General features: G+C 46.8%; 1 protein-coding gene across 2 annotated transcripts; it reads left to right on the top strand.

Annotated features, from left to right (window-relative positions):
- Positions 1-367: 367 nt before the first annotated feature.
- On the top strand, positions 368-14193 carry LOC121303136 (transmembrane protein 150A-like). 2 transcript variants are annotated; one of them, XM_041233626.1, is made up of 9 exons: positions 368-481; positions 627-712; positions 4282-4483; positions 6881-6928; positions 7595-7681; positions 12175-12242; positions 12661-12788; positions 12873-13050; positions 13635-14193. In XM_041233626.1, the coding sequence occupies exons 3-9, from the start codon at positions 4419-4421 to the stop codon at positions 13889-13891; spliced, it is 831 nt and encodes a 276-aa protein (XP_041089560.1). In that variant the 5' UTR covers positions 368-481; positions 627-712; positions 4282-4418; the 3' UTR covers positions 13892-14193. The 2 variants fall into 2 exon arrangements, with proteins under 2 accessions (XP_041089560.1, XP_041089559.1); XM_041233625.1 differs by lacking the exon at positions 627-712 and having other exon boundaries at positions 370-481.
- Positions 14194-19854: the final 5661 nt, after the last annotated feature.

Raw genomic sequence — 19854 nt, 5'->3', positions numbered from 1 at the left:
TATTTTATGATCACGCGATTTGGGTCGGGACCCCCAGTTTGAGAAACGCTGATGAGACGTGAAGAGCAATAGCCATTGGCGAACTCTAGATGGCGCACTCTGTTGGCCTTTACACACTTGACAACAATCCCCCTACTCCCTCCCTCCCCCCTCCCCTTAGCTGCATATGATTGGTCGCCCTTTCCTAAAACGTCACATAACTCAGCTTTCCATTGGTCCATATGTCATCAATCACTGCCCGCTCCGCCCCGCCCCCCCTTGTTCGAAGTGTCTCCTGGAACTTGTAGTCCGAGGAGACCTCCACCTGGCATGCCTCCCTCCACACAACGAAGACCTGAAAAACTACAACTCCCTACCACGACTTGGGACGGCATTGCCCAAGAACAAGGGTCTCTTTCAACACAGCCCCGAAGGGTTTGGTTTTGTACCCTTATGAAAGGGATCCCAAGGTTGTGGGTTTGAGGCTGGCGATCGGGTTTGGGTACGTATCGCGTGTATTATTGTTGTTTTTAATGCACGCATGAATCGCTGGGCATGCGGACCGCTTTCCCTACCGAAGCCGCTAGTCTGGAAGTATATTATGCAACGCTGTAAACTCTGAAATGTATTTTTTTTTTTTTACGTAGGAGGAGTCGGTACTGTACTAGCAGAAAAAAAAAAAAAGAAGTGTATGTCCTGGTTTATATGCACAGCATATGTGCAGGTGCAGACTGTGAGTATATGCCTGCAATGCATTGGAGGCTGGAATGTATATATTCTATATGCTTCGCTGTTGTTGTGTTGGTAATATGTAATGCAATGCACCCCGCTGGGATGACTGTAATTATTATTAATATTAGTCGGAATAAACATACCTTTTTCACATAACAGGAGCGTACACGCTGAAGGCATCCACTCTCTCACCTCACGGCTGTGAAGACCAATTTAACTGTTTTTGTTTTGTTGGTTTTATTTATTTGTTTATTATGCGCGGCTTTTAAGGGTGACGTTAATGCCATTGCGTCTGTATCAGAGCACCCCATTGCTTCTGTATCACAACACCCCATTGCTTCTGTATCAGAGCACCCCATTGCTTCTGTATCACAACACCCCATTGCTTCTGTATCAGAGCACCCCATTGCTTCTGTATCACAGCACCCCATTGCTTCTGTATCACAACACCCCATTGCTTCTGTATCACAACACCCCATTGCTTCTGTATCAGAGCACCCCATTGCTTCTGTATCAGAACACCCCATTGCTTCTGTATCAGAACACCCCATTGCTTCTGTATCACAACACCCCATTGCTTCTGTATCACAACACCCCATTGCTTCTGTATCACAACACCCCATTGCTTCTGTATCAGAGCACCCCACTGCTTCTGTATCAGAACACCCCATTGCTTCTGTATCACAACACCCCATTGCTTCTGTATCACAACACCCCATTGCTTCTGTATCAGAGCACCCCATTGCTTCTGTATCAGAGCACCCCATTGCTTCTGTATCAGAACACCCCATTGCTTCTGTATCAGAGCACCCCATTGCTTCTGTATCACAGCACCCCATTGCTTCTGTATCAGAACACCCCATTGCTTCTGTATCACAACACCCCATTGCTTCTGTATCAGAACACCCCATTGCTTCTGTATCAGCTTCTGTATCAGAGCACCCCATTGCTTCTGTATCACAACACCCCATTGCTTCTGTATCAGAACACCCCATTGCTTCTGTACCACAGCACCCCATTGCTTCTGTATCAGAACACCCCATTGCTTCTGTATCAGAGCACCCCATTGCTTCTGTATCAGAGCACCCCATTGCTTCTGTTCAGAGCACCCCATGCTTCTGTATCAGAGCACCCCATTGCTTCTGTATCAGAGCACCCCATTGCTTCTGTATCAGAGCACCCCATTGCTTCTGTATCAGAGCACCCCATTGCTTCTGTATCAGAGCACCCCATTGCTTCTGTATCAGAGCACCCCATTGCTTCTGTATCAGAACACCCCATTGCTTCTGTATCAGAACACCCCATTGCTTCTGTATCACAGCACCCCATTGCTTCTGTATCAGAGCACCCCATTGCTTCTGTATCAGAGCACCCCATTGCTTCTGTATCAGAGCACCCCATTGCTTCTGTATCAGAGCACCCCATTGCTTCTGTATCACAGCACCCCATTGCTTCTGTATCAGAGCACCCCATTGCTTCTGTATCAGAACACCCCATTGCTTCTGTATCAGAACACCCCATTGCTTCTGTATCAGAACACCCCATTGCTTCTGTATCAGAACACCCCATTGCTTCTGTATCAGAACACCCCATTGCTTCTGTATCACAACACCCCATTGCTTCTGTATCAGAGCACCCCATTGCTTCTGTATCAGAACACCCCATTGCTTCTGTATCACAACACCCCATTGCTTCTGTATCACAACACCCCATTGCTTCTGTATCAGAACACCCCATTGCTTCTGTATCAGAGCACCCCATTGCTTCTGTATCAGAGCACCCCATTGCTTCTGTATCAGAGCACCCCATTGCTTCTGTATCAGAGCACCCCATTGCTTCTGTATCAGAACACCCCATTGCTTCTGTATCAGAACACCCCATTGCTTCTGTATCAGAGCACCCCATTGCTTCTGTATCACAACACCCCATTGCTGCTTCTGTATCACAACACCCCATTGCTTCTGTATCAGAACACCCCATTGCTTCTGTATCAGAGCACCCCATTGCTTCTGTATCAGAGCACCCCATTGCTTCTGTATCAGAACACCCCATTGCTTCTGTATCACAACACCCCATTGCTTCTGTATCACAACACCCCATTGCTTCTGTATCAGAACACCCCATTGCTTCTGTATCAGATCACCCCATTGCTTCTGTATCAGAGCACCCCATTGCTTCTGTATCAGAGCACCCCATTGCTTCTGTATCACAGCACCCCATTGCTTCTGTATCACAACACCCCATTGCTTCTGTATCACAGCACCCCATTGCTTCTGTATCAGAACACCCCACTGCTTCTGTATCACAACACCCCATTGCTTCTGTATCACAACACCCCATTGCTTCTGTATCAGAACACCCCATTGCTTCTGTATCAGAGCACCCCATTGCTTCTGTATCAGAGCACCCCATTGCTTCTGTATCACAGCACCCCATTGCTTCTGTATCACAACACCCCATTGCTTCTGTATCAGAGCACTCCATTGCTTCTGTATCACAGCACCCCATTGCTTCTGTATCAGAGCACCCCATTGCTTCTGTATCAGAGCACCCCATTGCTTTTGTAGTTCTGATTTGCTGTGCTTCTGAAATCAAACCACTGGAGCTGAAAATCTGGAGCAAAACAGGCGAGCGAATGACTGTCTCATTTAATGGATGTCTTTAACAGAGCACATGTGCAATTCATTTAAAATGGTCAGAGAAAAGGAACACAGAGACACACATGATAAAACGCAGGAGACCTTTTAGAAGCTGTTTAAGACGCCTGATTAAAGCACAAAGCGGTCGAACATTTTCACACCCCAGTGCCTATTGTTTCTGTATCCCTGATTCCAACATGTTAGAACATTCGCTGTCATGTTGTTCCTATTATGTAATGACTTCTCCAGCAGATTCCTGTTTTAAAGTTTTCCTCGACCCCTCTGTATTTACTTTACCATAAAGATTGTTCTTCTAAAGTAGCGACATCTCTCGCTGTCTCTCTCTCGCACTCTCTTTCCTTCTGTTCCTCTTTCTCCTCTCTCCATCCCTCTCTGTCTCTCTCCTCCTCTCTCTCTCTTTCTCATTCTCTCTCCGTCCTTCCCTCTCTCCCTCTCTCTCTTTTGTTCAGACAGTAGTAAAGAGGCTGGAGGGAGAAGATGGAAGGCATTTCTACAGAATTCACTCTGTTGCTTGTCTTTGTATTTTCATTCCTTATTTGCAAATATTCAACCCCCCTCCCATGCAACACAAATGAAGCTGCACTGGCGGCGGTGGCGGGGGGGGTGGGGGTGCAGCCGAAACTTTAACCTTTAACCCCTAGTTGACCCTTACCTAGGGGATGTGACGCTGCAATGATGTCACAATACATACGCTGAAAGCCGATTGGCTGCTCGTGTGATGCGTGTTGAGGTCTAGTGATCGTTCAGTGACGGGGTTCATCAAAGCAGAGTGTGTTTAAGAGTTGAGGAAGAGCTAGAAACACATGCAGTCACACACACACTCATTCCTCATACAAGAGCAGCAATACAGCGGTGGTTGCAGCTCTCAGTGTGTGTGTGTGTATTAAGCTCTCCTCTCCTGTGGTTGCAGGTCCGGGACGACAGGATGTTTGGACGGCAGTAGTATCAGCAGTGTCCCAGAGTGTCGCTCTCATGGCCTGCCTGCTTCTCTAGTCTCCCTTCTCCCCTGGTCCATGCTTGGGCTCCACGCCCCTCTCCTCTTCCCCAATGACTGCCTGGATCATTCTCCCCGTCAGCCTGTCTGCCTTCTCCATCACCGGGATATGGATCGTGTGAGTACCACACCCACGGCTTCACCGGCCACAGCCGGCGCGGGGGCGGGAATAAGACTCCCGCTGCGTGATCCATTCCTGGTTTTACTTTGAGTTTAATAAGACACACCTGACCCTGTTACCCGTAGACACACTGGGGGCTGATCAAGCTGCTAGTAAAACCTGGAGTGGGTGACAGTGCTGTGCAATAGGAGTCTTATTGCCAGCCCTGTTGTTTTAATTAATTTAGAGCGTTCTTAGCTAATTAAACATTTCCGTAAATCTTGCCTGTTTTTGCAGTTCCCACAGCTACACCCCAGGGCTCAAATTTTCTGATTTGAAAGCAAAATCAGCTCTAAAACACGTGTGGTTTTATTTGAAACGTGACACTTTAGGGTAAAGAGGTAAACAGCTCTGGAAAACCCGAGGACCTTTCTTCACTCTCCTCCCAGCGGCTCCTGGCACTGCATCCCCTGCTAGGAGGAAAGGACAGGGGTGGGGTCAGACTGACGCCACTGCATTCTTTAAAAGTTTTGTTTTGAACTCTGTGTGCTCGCCAAGCTGCAGTGGACCAGCGGACAGGATACGTGCCAGTCTGTGTTATTGTTAAGAATTCCTTTTAAAGGAATGCATTTTAACTTGAGGGTTCCAGCTAACGAGAACCCTGCTTCAAGAAATAAGGTTCGACCGATTTTTGCAGCTGAATCCTGTGCATCGCCAAGAATTTTAGGATTGAGACAGAGAAAAAAAAAACTATGTGAACATAATTTAGATATTTTATTTAACACTGTGTAATCAAAGAAGCTGCAAAATATCGCATGTGTTTTCTGGAAGCCATAATAGCAGTTCAGTAGTATTTCATGTTAGACTTTGAAATGTCACCCTTTTCAATTTGTTAGTTTTCAGTATATGAAAAATTACAAAGCGTTGTGGAATTCAATATGTTAACAAGGGAACATTATTCAGCAGCTTTCACTGGACTCTATGAAGCTGAGGGAGTTCATTCTGTATAGAGGGGGTGCAATTCAATATGTTAACAAGGGAACATTATTCAGCAGCTTTCACTGGACTCTATGAAGCTGAGAGAGTTCATTCTATATAGAGGGGGTGCAATTCAATATGAGAACAAGGGAACATTATTCAGCAGCTTTCACTGGACTCTATGAAGCTGAGGGAGTTCATTCTGTATAGAGGGTGTGCAATTCAATATGTTAACAAGGGAACATTATTCAGCAGCTTTCACTGGACTCTATGAAGCTGAGGGAGTTCATTCTATATAGAGGGGGTGCAATTCAATATGTTAACAAGGGAACATTATTCAGCAGCTTTCACTGGACTCTATGAAGCTGAGGGAGTTCATTCTATATAGAGGGGGTGCAATTCAATATGTTAACAAGGGAACATTATTCAGCAGCTTTCACTGGACTCTATGAAGCTGAGGGAGTTCATTCTATATAGAGGGGGTGCAATTCAATATGTTAACAAGGGAACATTATTCAGCAGCTTTCACTGGACTCTATGAAGCTGAGGGAGTTCATTCTATATAGAGGGGGTGCAATTCAATATGTTAACAAGGGAACATTATTCAGCAGCTTTCACTGGACTCTATGAAGCTGAGGGAGTTCATTCTGTATAGAGGGGGTGCAATTCAATATGTTAACAAGGGAACATTATTCAGCAGCTTTCACTGGACTCTATGAAGCTGAGGGAGTTCATTCTATATAGAGGGGGTGCAATTCAATATGTTAACAAGGGAACATTATTCAGCAGCTTTCACTGGACTCTATGAAGCTGAGGGAGTTCATTCTATATAGAGGGGGTGCAATTCAATATGTTAACAAGGGAACATTATTCAGCAGCTTTCACTGGACTCTATGAAGCTGAGGGAGTTCATTCTATATAGAGGGGGTGCAATTCAATATGTTAACAAGGGAACATTATTCAGCAGCTTTCACTGGACTCTATGAAGCTGAGGGAGTTCATTCTGTATAGAGGGGGTGCAATTCAATATGTTAACAAGGGAACATTATTCAGCAGCTTTCACTGGACTCTATGAAGCTGAGGGAGTTCATTCTATATAGAGGGGGTGCAATTCAATATGTTAACAAGGGAACATTATTCAGCAGGTTACATTCGACTTTATGAAGCAAAATTTGTTCATGTATAAAACCTGGACTGACTCCAACTGCTCTTGGCCAGTTATTATTATTATTATTGTTATTTTATTTCAGTTCTGTAATTGTGTGAGTCTTTATTAGGCTTCTGGAAAACCTGGACTGACTCCCACTGCTCTGAAATGGGAGTTGTTATTATTATTATTATTATTATTATTATTAAACCTGGACTGACTCACACTGCTCTGCAGTTACTGATCTCATCTCCCTCTGTCTCTCTCTGTCTCTCTCTCTCTCTCTGCAGCTATGCTATGGCAGTAATGAACCATCATGTTTGTCCTGTAGAGAATTGGTAAGAATTTTTTTTTATGAGTGTGTGTGTGTGTGTTGGTTCACATCTAAACACAATACTAATGTCTAACGAGTGAAAAACCAAGGGGTCAGCGAGGGTCTCCCCTGGTAAAGGCACAGCCGCATGGTGTGCAGGGGGGAGTCACACAGTCAGGGGAGTGCAGGGGTCCCCGAGGGTCTCCCCTGGTAAAGGCATGAATCAGGTATTTTACAGTGGAGATTGCAGTGAATCAGGTATTTTACAGTGGAGATTGCAATGAATCAGGTATTTTACAGTGGCGATTACAATGAATCAGGTATTTCACAGTGGAGATTGCAATGAATCAGGTATTTTACAGTGGAGATTGCAGTGAATCAGGTATTTTACAGTGGAGATTGCAATGAATCAGGTATTTTACAGTGGAGATTGCAATGAATCAGGTATTTTACAGTGGCGATTGCAATGAATCAGGTATTTTACAGTGGCGATTACAGTGAATCAGGTATTTTACAGTGGAGATTGCAATGAATCAGGTATTTTACAGTGGTGATTGCAGTGCATCAGGAATGTGGCAATGCATCAGGATTTGCACGATGAGAATCAGCCCGAGAGTTCTGGCTCTGGTTGCTGTTTCTCTTTTACTGTCTGGTTTGGTTTGGTGGTTTTAATTGTCCCTCTTGTGTCCAGGTCCTACAACCTGTCCTGTGCGGAGGAGACTCCCAAGCACGGCTTCCCGAAAAGCTGCTGCACCCTTGAGGACATCCCTCTGATCAGGTACCGTCCACGTGTCCTTAACCCTTTACTGCCCAGGACACGCACCCGCGCCTGTTTAATGCCTGCAACTCTGGCCAAAAGCATTGCATCAGCCTGTCTGCTTCATAGAGTCCAGTGATAATATATATATAATAATGTTCCCTTGTTAACATATTGAATTGCACCCCCTCTATATAGAATGAACTCCCTCAGCTTCATAGAGTCCAATGAAAGCTGCTGAATAATGTTCCCTTGTTAACATATTGAACTGCACCCCCTCTATATAGAATGAACTCCCTCAGCTTCATAGAGTCCAGTGAAAGCTGCTGAATAATGTTCCCTTGTTAACATATTGAATTGCACCCCCTCTATATAGAATGAACTCCCTCAGCTTCATAGAGTCCAATGAAAGCTGCTGAATAATGTTCCCTTGTTAACATATTGAACTGCACCCCCTCTATATAGAATGAACTCCCTCAGCTTCATAGAGTCCAGTGAAAGCTGCTGAATAATGTTCCCTTGTTAACATATTGAATTGCACCCCCTCTATATAGAATGAACTCACTCAGCTTCATAGAGTCCAGTGAAAGCTGCTGAATAATGTGCCCTTGTGTTGTGTGAAATTTAATTACTTTAAATTTAAAAGGAAGTTGATGTGGAAGTAAATAAGACAATTACTTCACAAAGTAATTTTAAAAGGTCCTTTATTATTTCACACACACACACACACACGCAGTTACATACACAGATGCTATACTGCGAATAACGATATCCCTAACGGGACACAACCCAACAAGGTTACATACAAAGATTATATTAATCACAGATCAATACAATCCATGTGACGCAACTGAACTAATTCTTACCCTTCCAAGCGGATCGGGAGAGCCCTTCGACCCTGGTAAGAGAAAGCAGCTGTCTCCAAGAAATTACCGAGCAGGACTGCGCGCTAATCCTCACGGCTGACTCTCATCAGAGCAGGGGAGAACCCCGTCCTTTATAACTTACCAAGTTAGGCTTTTGCATGCGAGAGAGTAATTGGCCAGATCAATCCCTCGAGGCTCGGCCCTCTGAATAAACCATTCCTTTCCCTAGAACATTCTGACAAAAACAAGTTATATAAGATACGGGGTTATTATAGGGCAAGGGCACAGATGAACTCGAACGCATTTCTAGAACTTTCTAGAACACACACAGCTGAGAGAATTAGAATACTGATCTCAAGATTTAAATGAGTTAGTTCCAACACACACACACCTACACTGAGGCTGGGGTTGGAGATAGGACTAGGGTTAGGGTTAGGTTCTTGAACAAGCAACGTCTCAAAGAGAGTGTTTCATGTGTTTGAATTTTCTTGTAAGAGCGCAGTACAGTTTTACACTGACCAGTCTTTCTGCACCCGGTAGAGTGCAGCCCACCTTTCTGCCCCTATCCCCCTAATTAAATACAAAGCGAGGGGACTGGAAGTGTGTGTGCACAGTGTTCTGGGGTGTTGTCTGGGAGAGTGTGTGGGTGGGTGGTGTTCTGGGGTGTTGTCTGGGAGAGTGTGTGTGTGGGTGGGTGCATGTTGTCTGGGAGAGTGTGTGTGGGTGGGTGCATGTTGTCTGGGAGAGTGTGTGTGGGTGGGTGCATGTTGTCTGGGAGAGTGTGTGGGTGGGTGTGCATGTCTGGGACAGTGTGTGTGGGTGGGTGCATGTTGTCTGGGAGAGTGTGTGTGGGTGGGTGCATGTTGTCTTGTCACACAGACCCTGTCACACACACCACGTACGTACAACAGGACCCTGTCACAACACCCACCCACCGTTCAAAGTTGTCTGGGACAGAGATGCACTGTCACCACAACACCACACACAAGACCCACACCAGTACCCTGTGTACAACCACACCACACCAAGTTGCCACAAACAGACCCTGTCACACACCAACCACAAGATGTGCCCCACACAGACCCTGCTACACACACACCAAGACCGGGTGTCAACAGACCCTGTCACACACGGACCACCACCAATGCACAACAGACCATTCACACACGCCACCAAAAGAGTGTGTGTGTGCGGGTGTTGTCTGGGACAGTGTGTGTGGGTGGGTGCATGTTGTCTGGGACAGTGTGTGTGGGTGGGTGCATGTTGTCTGGGACAGTGTGTGTGGGTGGTGTTCTGGGGTGTTGTCTGGGACAGTGTGTGTGGGTGGTGTTCTGGAGTGTTGTCTGGGACAGTGTGTGTGGGTGGTGTTCTGGGGGTGTTGTCTGGGACAGTGTGTGTGGGTGGTGTTCTGGGGTGTTGTCTGGGAGAGTGTGTGTGGGTGGTGTTCTGGGGTGTTGTCTGGGACAGTGTGCGTGGGTGGTGACCTTCTGAGGTGCAGTTGTCTGGGACACGTGGTGGTGTGTACGGGTGTCTGGGACAGGTGTGGGAGGTGGGGATGTTGTGTGGGAAGAGTGTGTCACACACATGGGGTGTGGAAAGTTGTCTGGGACAAGACAGTGTGTGTGCGTGGTGTTCTGGGGTGTTGTCTGGGAGAGTGTGTGTGGGTGGTGTTCTGGGGTGTTGTCTGGGACAGTGTGTGTGGGTGGTGTTCTGGAGTGTTGTCTGGGACAGTGTGTGTGTGGGTGGGTGCATGTTGTCTGGGACAGTGTGTGTGGGTGGTGTTCTGGGGTGTTGTCTGGGACAGTGTGTGTGGGTGGTGTTCTGGGGTGTTGTCTGGGACAGTGTGTGTGGGTGGTGTTCTACGGTGTTGTCTGGGACAGTGTGTGTGGGTGGTGTTCTGGAGTGTTGTCTGGGACAGTGTGTGTGGGTGGTGGGTGGGGTGTTGTCTGGGACAGTGTGTGTGGGTGGTGTTCTGGAGTGTTGTCTGGGACAGTGTGTGGGTGGGTGGGTGCATGTTGTCTGGGACAGTGTGTGCGGTTGTTGTCTGGGCACAGTGTCTTCGGGACAGTGTGTGGTGGGGTTGGTGTTCTGGGGGTTGTCTGGGACCACCCACCAAGGGCTCTGTGGTTTACAGACCCTGTCTGGACACACCCACACAAGATGCCCACAACAGACCCTTGTGCACACACCCACCACAAAGGTGGAAAGTTTCAGTGCTGGTTGTGTTATGACTGTGTTGTCACACCAGTGTTGTGTGTGGTGGAAGAGTGTGTTCAACCGGTGTGGTGGTGACGGTGATGTTCTGGGAAGTGCGGTGTTTGTGTGTTTGACGAGCTGTCTGGACAGTGTGTGCACCATGGTGACTAGTGTTGTCTGGGGTCACACAGGGTGTGTGTTGACCGGGGTGTTGTCTGTCAGGTATGTGTTGGCAAGGTGTTCTACATGGTTGTTGTCTGGGACAGAGTTGTGTGGGCGTGGTGTTACATATACAGGTGTTGTTGGGACAGTGTGTGTGCGCGGTGGTGTTCTGGGGTGTTGTCTGGAGTGTGTGTGGGTGGTGTTCTGGGGTGTTGTTGTCTGGGACAGTGTGTGCGGGTGGTGTTCTGGGGTGTTGTCTGGGACAGTGTGTGCGGGTGGGTGGTGTTCTGGGGTGTTGTCTGGGACAGTGTGTGTGGGTGGTGTTCTGGGGTGTTGTCTGGGACAGTGTGTGTGGGTGGTGTTCTACGGTGTTGTCTGGGACAGTGTGTGTGGGTGGTGTTCTGGAGTGTTGTCTGGGACAGTGTGTGTGGGTGGTGTGTCTGGGGTTGTTGTCTGGGACAGTGTGTGCGGGTGGTGTTCTGGGGTGTTGTCTGGGACAGTGTGTGGGTGGGTGTTCTACGGTGTTGTCTGGGACAGTGTGTGCGGGTGGTGTGGAGAGTAGTGGTGTGTGGAGGTGGGTGGGTGAATGGTGGTATGGGAGACGAGGAGAATGACTGGGAGAGGAGAAGTCCACAAAAGAGATCAGGCTTCTGCCCGGGTGGTGTTCTGGAGTTGGTTTGTTTGGTTCTGGATGAGTGTTTCACGGGGGAATAGTGTCGGATAGTATTCAGACAGCTGTGGAGCGTGCCACCCGCCAGGCCGGGCCCGGTTTTTTCCAGAAAGCTCACACAGACGGTTAGTGTGTTGTGGGTTCCGTCTCCCCATGGCCGACCAGCTCTATCTCGCACGTGGGTGTGAAGTCTACCCGGGAGGCGTGCTGCCCGGTATGGTATGTACGCACGAGGGTAGGAAAGTTCTCTAGTGGTACAGTGTTGGTTAGGTGGAGTTGTCACAGAGTGTGTGCTGGGTGGTGTTCTGTTGTTGTGTTCCCACTTTTTCGAGATCTGCGGCGGTGTTGTCATTGCCGGAGGAGTGTGTCGTCAGGAGAGACCAGACGTGAGCCACCCACTGTACAACTAGAACCCACCGTCCCAACCCGTCATATCTGGACCCCCACCGGTGTTGTCCCCCCTGTCTGGGACAGTGTGTGTGGGTGGTGTTCTGGGGTGTTGTCTGGGAGAGTGTGTGTGGGTGGTGTTCTGGGGTGTTGTCTGGGACAGTGTGAAGGGCAGCGATGCACAGCAGGAGTACAGGCTGCACTCTGTCTGATCGTCTCCTCTCTCGTTTCAGCAAGTGTGGCTCCTTCCCTCCAGAGAGCTGTGTCTTCAGCCTCATCGGGAATGTGGGAGCGTTTATGGGTGAGTCACCGCGGGGGGTGTTCTCTCTCAATTAGCGGTTTACCAGCGCGATGAGATCAGCATCAATTTGTTAATAATCCGTCGATCTTTATTTTTATATAGCGCCTTTACATTGACACAAATTACAATGAGTAACAATATGCAATACAAGTGAATCATAAAATAAAAAAAATTATATATAGCTAGATAATATATAATATGTATCGTGTGTGTGTATATGTATCATTATATATTTTTTTTAATCTTAAAATATATTATTATTAAACTCACAAAATGTATGGTAACCCTGTACTGGCTGAAACAGCTCTTCAGTGGGAGTCGTGAATGATATTGTTATGCTGATGATAATGATGAAGCTTGCAGTAAGAGTGTGGCGTTGCTTGCTGTGCTGACTCTCTCTGTCTCCCCCTGCTGGCAGTGGTTATGGTGTGCATGCTGCGCTACGCCCAGGTGATTGAGCGGAGCCGCTGCTCGTGGGTCAACACCAGCGGTCTCGTGGCGGGCTGCACCAACGCACTGGGGCTCGTCATCGTGGGCAACTTCCAGGTCAGTGTGCTACCAACACGGGCCTCCCTCTCCTCCCTCCCTCCCTCTAGCTAACTCCCTTCTCCCTCTCCTCTCCTCTCTCAGGTGGATCATGCGAAGTCCCTGCACTATATCGGTGCTGGTGTAGCGTTCCCGGCCGGGCTGCTCTTCGTGTGTCTGCAGTGTGTTCTCACGTACCGCATCGCCGTCTCGTCACTCGATTACTGGATGGCACACTTCAGGATGGCCCTCGCTGTCGTGGCCATAATCTCCATGGTGCTCAGTATCCTTCAGAGAGGGCCAGTGTGTGTGAGTGTCTGTCTCTGTCGGTCTGTCTCTGTCTGTCTTGCATTTCAACATCAATGTGATGCTCTGTTTCCGCTCAGTGAAGCTCTGTAAAGGTCTGTGTCTGTCTCTCTAGGTGTCTGTGTGTGTGTTTGTCTCTATAGATGTGTGTGTCTATCTATCTAGGTGTCTGTGTGTGTGCCTGTCTATCTGTCTAGGGGTGTGTGTGTGTGTGTGTGTGTCTCTCTTGGTCTGTGTTTCTGTGTGTGTCTGTCTATCTAGGTATGTGTGTGTCTCTTGGTCTGTGTTTCTGTATCTGTCTAGGTATGTGTGTGTCTATTTGTCTAGGTGTGTGTTTCTATCTATCTAGTTGTCTGTTTGTCTATCTAGGTGTCTGTGTGTGTGTCTGTCTATCTAAGTGACTAACAGATAGTGTGTGTGCCAATGTCTCCACCCCCCCCCCCCCCCCCCACCCCCTTCGGAGCCTCTTCCCTAAACACCTCGCAAGGCGGTCTTCTTCATGCAGGGGGGGGGGTTCGGGGTCCCCCCCCTTTGCCTCTTCCTTAACCCCTTGTGTCCCAGGTGGTATCTTCTTCATCCACGAGCGCTTCGTTCTCCAGCACGCCGCTGCCATCTGCGAGTGGATCTTCACCATCACCATCCTGGTCTTCTACGGGACCTTCACCTATGAGTTCGGAGCCCTGAGCAGAGACAGCATGCTGGCAGCGTTGCAGCCGCGGGGTGGGGGGGCTGGGGGGGGCAAGGACTGCAAGTCCCCGGGGAGCAGCAGTACCTCCACACACCTCAACTGCAACCCCGAGAGCATCGCCATGCTGTAGCACAACGCTCCAGCAAACGGTCAAAACAAACAAAAAACGGTCGTTTTTATATTTATTATTATTAATATTTGTTTTAAAAACTATTTTTTTAAACAAAAATAGCTTCAACTGCTTAAATATTCATCTGTTGTTATTATTTTTATTATCATTATTATCATTTGTTATAAATTATTTTTAAACATTTTTAAAAATATGTAATAATTTACCTCAATTGCCCAGATTTTGGGGTGACCTCCAGACCCCTTCTAGACCAGCACTGACCTTTTCTTTTTAGTACTGAATCTTTAACTGGTTTTTATTTTCTTGTTGTTCTCAATTTTGTTTATTGTTTTTGTATGTTTTGAAATCCTGTTATGTTCTGTGTGGTCTTCTGTTTTGGCATCACCGCTCGACTTCCCCAGCACAAACAAACAAACAAACAAACAAACGCGCTTCTGAAAAGACTCCTCAACCCCACTACCCTAACCCTGCACATGCTTTTGAAAAGACTCCTCAACCCCGCTACCCTAACCCTGCCCATGCTTCTGAAAAGACTCCTCAACCCCGCTACCCTAACCCTGTACATGCTTCTGAAAAGACTCCTCAACCCTGCACATGCTTCTGAAAAGACTCCTCAACCCTGCTGGACACGGAGCGGGCAGGCCACTTGACGCTTGCTTTTGCGAGACGCAACGGTCCAAGCGAATCTGAACGATGCTAACACCTCCTACGGACAGCCGAGACCAAACGTTTTGCACCACCTAGAATTTTAGGATCGAGACAAAATAAACTGTAGGAAGGTAATTTAATCAAAAGAAACTATAAAACGATTTCGCAGAATAGAGCTGTGGGACAGCCATATTATGTAATTTAATCAAAAGAAACTATAAAACGATTTCGCAGAATAGAGTCTGTGGGAAGCCCTATTAGCAGTACAGAAGTATCCCATGTCAGATTTTGAAATGTCACAATTCTGTCAGTTTTTCTGTTAAGTATCTCAGGAAGCTGCAGAGCGCTGGTGTGGAATTCAAGATGTTAACGTCGCGTTATTCAGCAGCTTTCAGGGGTGTCACTAGCTGCATGCTCCCCTTTTAACCAGCCGCGCTTTTTATAACATTATCACTGCCAACTAATCTGACAGAACGAGAACGAACACATGGTTCATTTGCAAACTATAACTGTCTCGCCTGCCAGACCAAAAAAAAATGTTAAGGGGCTGTCCGGCACAGATGAGCCCAGTCACTCAGGCCTCCTGTTATCTCAGGTCTGCAGCCCGCCCCCTTCGGTCCTGTCCCGTCAGAGCTGGGCTCTGCATGGAAGGGTGTCGGGTTTAAATTAGACGGGTTGTTTTATATTAAAACGCCGACGGTTTTCGGGAGAGAAGTCGGTTCCGTGAAGTCGTTGTAAAAATGAAGCGCCCTCTGTTGGCAGCGGAGTGTTACTGCGGGCCTGTTCTTTTTGTATTGTCTCTTACTAGCGCCTAGCTGAAAAATAAATATATATTTCAATACTTCAGACATTTCAAATCTACAAAAAAATAAATAAAGCGCACCGTAACAATATTCAACCGATTATTATTATTAGTGTGCGTTATTTGCATTATAAAAGTGTTCTGTTTAAAATATCTATATTCAAGGCTGGTCCCTTGTAAGAACCATATAGTTTCAAAGCTGTTTAAAGCGTTTGAACTGGAAAGCAAAGACGTGCTCGTATTTCAGAATATTGACTCACCTGTCTCGACAGCGTGTCGGTTTACCTGTCCACGCTCGAAACAGTACCGGTGCTAAACCTGCTGTTTTTGTGAGTTTCGTATGGATTCAGAACTCCGGTCTGGGGAGATGCTGCGGTCCGGTTCCGCAGCGGTACCGCTATACAAAGGCTAGTGTGAACAGGGCATGTGTCAGACCGCACTGCGCTAGACTAAATGAGCAACACCCCCATCTGGTGGCAGGACCGCGCAGCTGCAGCTGAAAAACGCCCTCCTGTGTGAAGGGGGTCCGGAATGACGTTTCAGCCGGGACGTTCCGGTTACGGTGGGTTTGTTCTCGGTGTTGAGACCGGATTGCCGTGTAAAGCAGCGTGTGAATAAACCCGGTCAAGAGCCAAAGTCGCCCATACTGTATCCCCGTCGCCTTTGCAATACAGCTCTGACCAAACGCTTTGCATCACCTGGACAACTGTTGGGGGTTAGACAATAGATATATATATATATATATATATATATAGATAATATAATATATATATATATATATATATATAGAACATCATTTGATGTTCAGTTTCGCTGGTTTAAGTATCTGGGGAAACGGCCCCAGAGCGGCCGGTGTGCAATTCAGTGTGTTTCACGCGTAACATTGCGTATTCACCAGGCTTGCATCTGGACTTATACGAAGCACAGAGCGTGTTAATTATATACAGGAGGGTGTGCAAAACTTTTGGCCAGAGCTGAACAAAACCCCCTTCCGTGCAAACACCTCCAGCTGATCGTCGTCAGACCCCCTCCTCTCTTTTACTGCCTGCATTTATTTACGTTTTTAAGTTTTCCCTGCGTTTGTTGTACTGCAAAAAAAAAACTTTCCACTATTTTAACTCGTGTCACATCCTTGCCAACTGCTCACAGTGTATTGTGAATTTGTATTTTTGTAATTATTCTGTTATTGCCCCACAGCAGTTAGCTTACACTGTGGTGTGTGTGTGTGTGTGTGGTGTGTGTGTGTGTGTGTGTGTGTGTGTGTTTGAGGAGAGGAGGGTGAGGGGGGGGGGGGGGGGGGGGGGGGGGGGGGGGGGGGGGTCGTTACCAGAGGGAGTTGTTTTGACCAATATTGTTACAACGAACATGCAATTGCCATTGTGTTTTGTCATGAGTTATTCTGTAACACATACGGACAGTTCTGTGGGGGGGGAAAAAAAGCAAAACTAGTCTGTTAATTTCTGTCAGGGTGCCAGCGGGTCTGTTTTCGCGAGGGTCGTCCCCCTTTTTTCGGCACGCTAAAACAAGACTCAAATATCCCGTAATGCGGGGTCGGTGACAAAATTGCGGGCTCGCACTTTTTCGCCCGAGTCGTCCCGGGATGTCGGCACGCTAAAACCATATCTCAAATCATCCCGTTTCTAATCTTCCGCGTCGGTGAAGATTGCACCGGCACTGTAACGGGAGAATCGGGACACTGGCAGGGTGAGCGGGGCGACAAGGCTGTACCAGTCACGATATCAAAAAACCAAGGACTGACCGGGACAGGAAATAAAGGCAGAAAACTTGAGACAATCGCAGTTTTGTCCCGGGATGTCTGGCAACACTGTTGGTATTCACTGTGTTTTCCGGCATTTGTTTCGGAAAGGTATTATAGATATCGAGATATATATATATATATATATATATATATATATATCGTATACTTGTAATTTCTACAAACAATTTTGAACATTTTGGGCTAAAAAAAAAAAAAGTGGATTTTCAATAAAATATGATGCGTTAAATTGGATTGCTTCCAGACTTTTTCGATTCTAGTTCTATAATTTTATTTGTTATTACTTTTTTCTTTTTTTTAATTTTGCAAACTAGTTAAAAAATAAATAAACTTTGATAAAAAAAAAAAAAAATTCTTGTATATCTGTATATAAAAACTAGTTTATGTATTGAAAAAAATAACTTAATACTATCTTGTTCACCACTGAGATTTATTGATTGATTGATTGATTGATGCATTCATTCATTCTTTAAACCAGGAAAATAAAAAACAGCCCGATGGAGAATGGCTCCTGGCAAGACAACAGTGACTCTGAAGACCACAGCGTTGTGCATTCAATCTGAAAGCAGAAACATTGACACATCAGCGATGGGAATCAGACTCCCGCTGCACAGCAGTGTGATCCAGTCCTGCTTTCACTAGGAGTTTAATCAGACACACCTGAGCTTGTTAGCTAGACACACTGGGGCTGATGAAGCTGCTAGTAAAACCTGGAATGGGTGACGCTGCTGTGCAATAGGAGTCTGATTCCCAGCCCTGCACTGTGATCAGTCATGGAATCGACTTGGGGGGGGGCTGTGACTAAATGCTGATCAGCCAACACAGGACCGTCTCCAAAGCGTTTCATTGAAGTTCAAGACTTGAGTGTGTTTACCCGTGGCCTCGAGCCTCGCAACAAACCTGTTAATGCAGAGATGTTTTCTCCTCAAAAAAAAAAAAAAAAAAAAAAAAAACAGCAGCAAAGGCTTTCAAGGGGGGTATTCATTTTCATAATGGCACAGTTTCCAATTCTGTTTTGAACCCTCCCTAGAACGGCACTGGCACTCAGCAGTGGGACGGGTTTAAAGTACTCAGAGCGAATCAATGATGGTTACAAGTCAGGAAGGCGGGATGTTGCCCGGCTGCAAGGTAGTTGATTTTTGTGGCTGTTTTAATTTTTTATTTTTTGTCAGAAAGGGGAGAGGGTCTAGTTATACACAATGCCTTTACCATGAACTGCAACATGCCTGCCTATGATGTTCAGAGACTAATATAATCACAGCACAGCAGTTTGATCCGTGCCTGGTTTCACTATGGGTTTCATAACACACACCTAGCCACAGTTTGCAAGAAACAAGCTCAGGTGTGTCTTATTATTCACAGTGAAACCTGTGCAGCGGGAGTCTCACTCCCACCCCTGCTTTGATACAGGAAGCTTTTTATCAGGGTTACAACTGACACAAATTTATTCTCTTGGGAGTTTTTCTATAGTCTAAAATCCTGCCAACTTTTAAAAGTCACTGAGCAGCTCAGACTGGAACTATGCATACAGAAGCATGGAAGAGTTTCCATGAACTGTCTCTCCGGGAACCGCGAGCTGGGCTTGTCCTGACAGAGTCCCACAGCAGGGGGATGGTGCTCCGGCTTGATACAGACTTGGCTTCAGTCTCTGCGCTCCTGCTAATCCTTCCCTCACCCCCTCCCTCTCCCCCTCGCTCTCCCTCTCCCCTCTCATTCCCTTACCTTCTGTCCTACTCCCTCTCCCTCTCCCTCTCCCCTCTCATTCCCTTACCTTCTGTCCTACTCCCTCTCCCTGACCTTGAGATATTTATTATCCTTGCTTCCACCTTCCAAGCAACACAGTGACCTCTCAGTGAACTTGTGTTATAAATAATCTCACTGCATCAGCTACTATCACTGCAAACTACGACACGGGATACTTTCACACACACACAGACTGACACGCCCAGGAACACACAGACTGACACGCACAGGACCACACAGACTGACACACAGAGACACACACACACTGACACACACAGGAACACACAGACTGACACGCACAGGAACACACAGACTGACACACACAGGAACACACAGACTGACACGCAGAGACATACACACACACACAGGAACACACAGACTGACACGCACAGGAACACACAGACTGACACGCAGAGACATGCACACACACACACACACACAGGAACACACAGACTGACACGCAGAGACATGCACACACACGCACACACAGGAAAACACACACACACACACACTGACACATGGAAAGACAGACAAACAGACATACGCACACACAGGGCTTGCCCACTCATTTAATAGAAACTGTTAAAATCATAATCAATACAGAACAGTCAATCCAAAAGCCCAGACACACACGCGCACACACACAAAAAACATGTACACTTGTTACCAATTCTATTTTTTGTTTTATTTCAGTGTTAAGCTGGAAATTAAGCTAAAATTTTCGGGGGGTGGGGGGTGGGGGTCGCAGACAGCACAGCGGTCGTGGGTTGTGTTCAGGCGCCCCATGTTGGCTCTTCACCGAGAGAATCATAGAACACAGCTCTGTACTGTACTGAATCTCGAAGGTCTTTTCTCCTCAAGATCTCAGTACGGCAGCCGCTGGAGGTCACAGGTCAAAGTGTAGATATATAGGAGATATTCATTTATTAATATGTAATTTATGTATTTAAATCTCTATATATTTATATATACAATAGGAAAAGCAATAAGGCA

The sequence above is a fragment of the Polyodon spathula genome, chromosome 31 (assembly GCF_017654505.1).
Source record: "Polyodon spathula isolate WHYD16114869_AA chromosome 31, ASM1765450v1, whole genome shotgun sequence".
NCBI classification, from domain to species: domain Eukaryota; kingdom Metazoa; phylum Chordata; class Actinopteri; order Acipenseriformes; family Polyodontidae; genus Polyodon; species Polyodon spathula.
The sequence above is the reverse complement of the archived record's forward strand: the minus strand, read 5'-3'. Positions and strand labels throughout refer to the sequence as shown.

Coding starts and splice junctions, on each gene's coding strand:
- LOC121303136 (XM_041233626.1), top strand. CDS start 4,419: ATGACTGCCTGGATCATTCTCCCCGTCAGCCTGTCTGCCTTCTCCATC. Junction 6,929..7,594: donor GTTTGTCCTGTAGAGAATTG/GTAAGAATTTTT, acceptor TCTTGTGTCCAG/GTCCTACAACCTGTCCTGTG. Junction 12,789..12,872: donor TCATCGTGGGCAACTTCCAG/GTCAGTGTGCTA, acceptor CTCCTCTCTCAG/GTGGATCATGCGAAGTCCCT.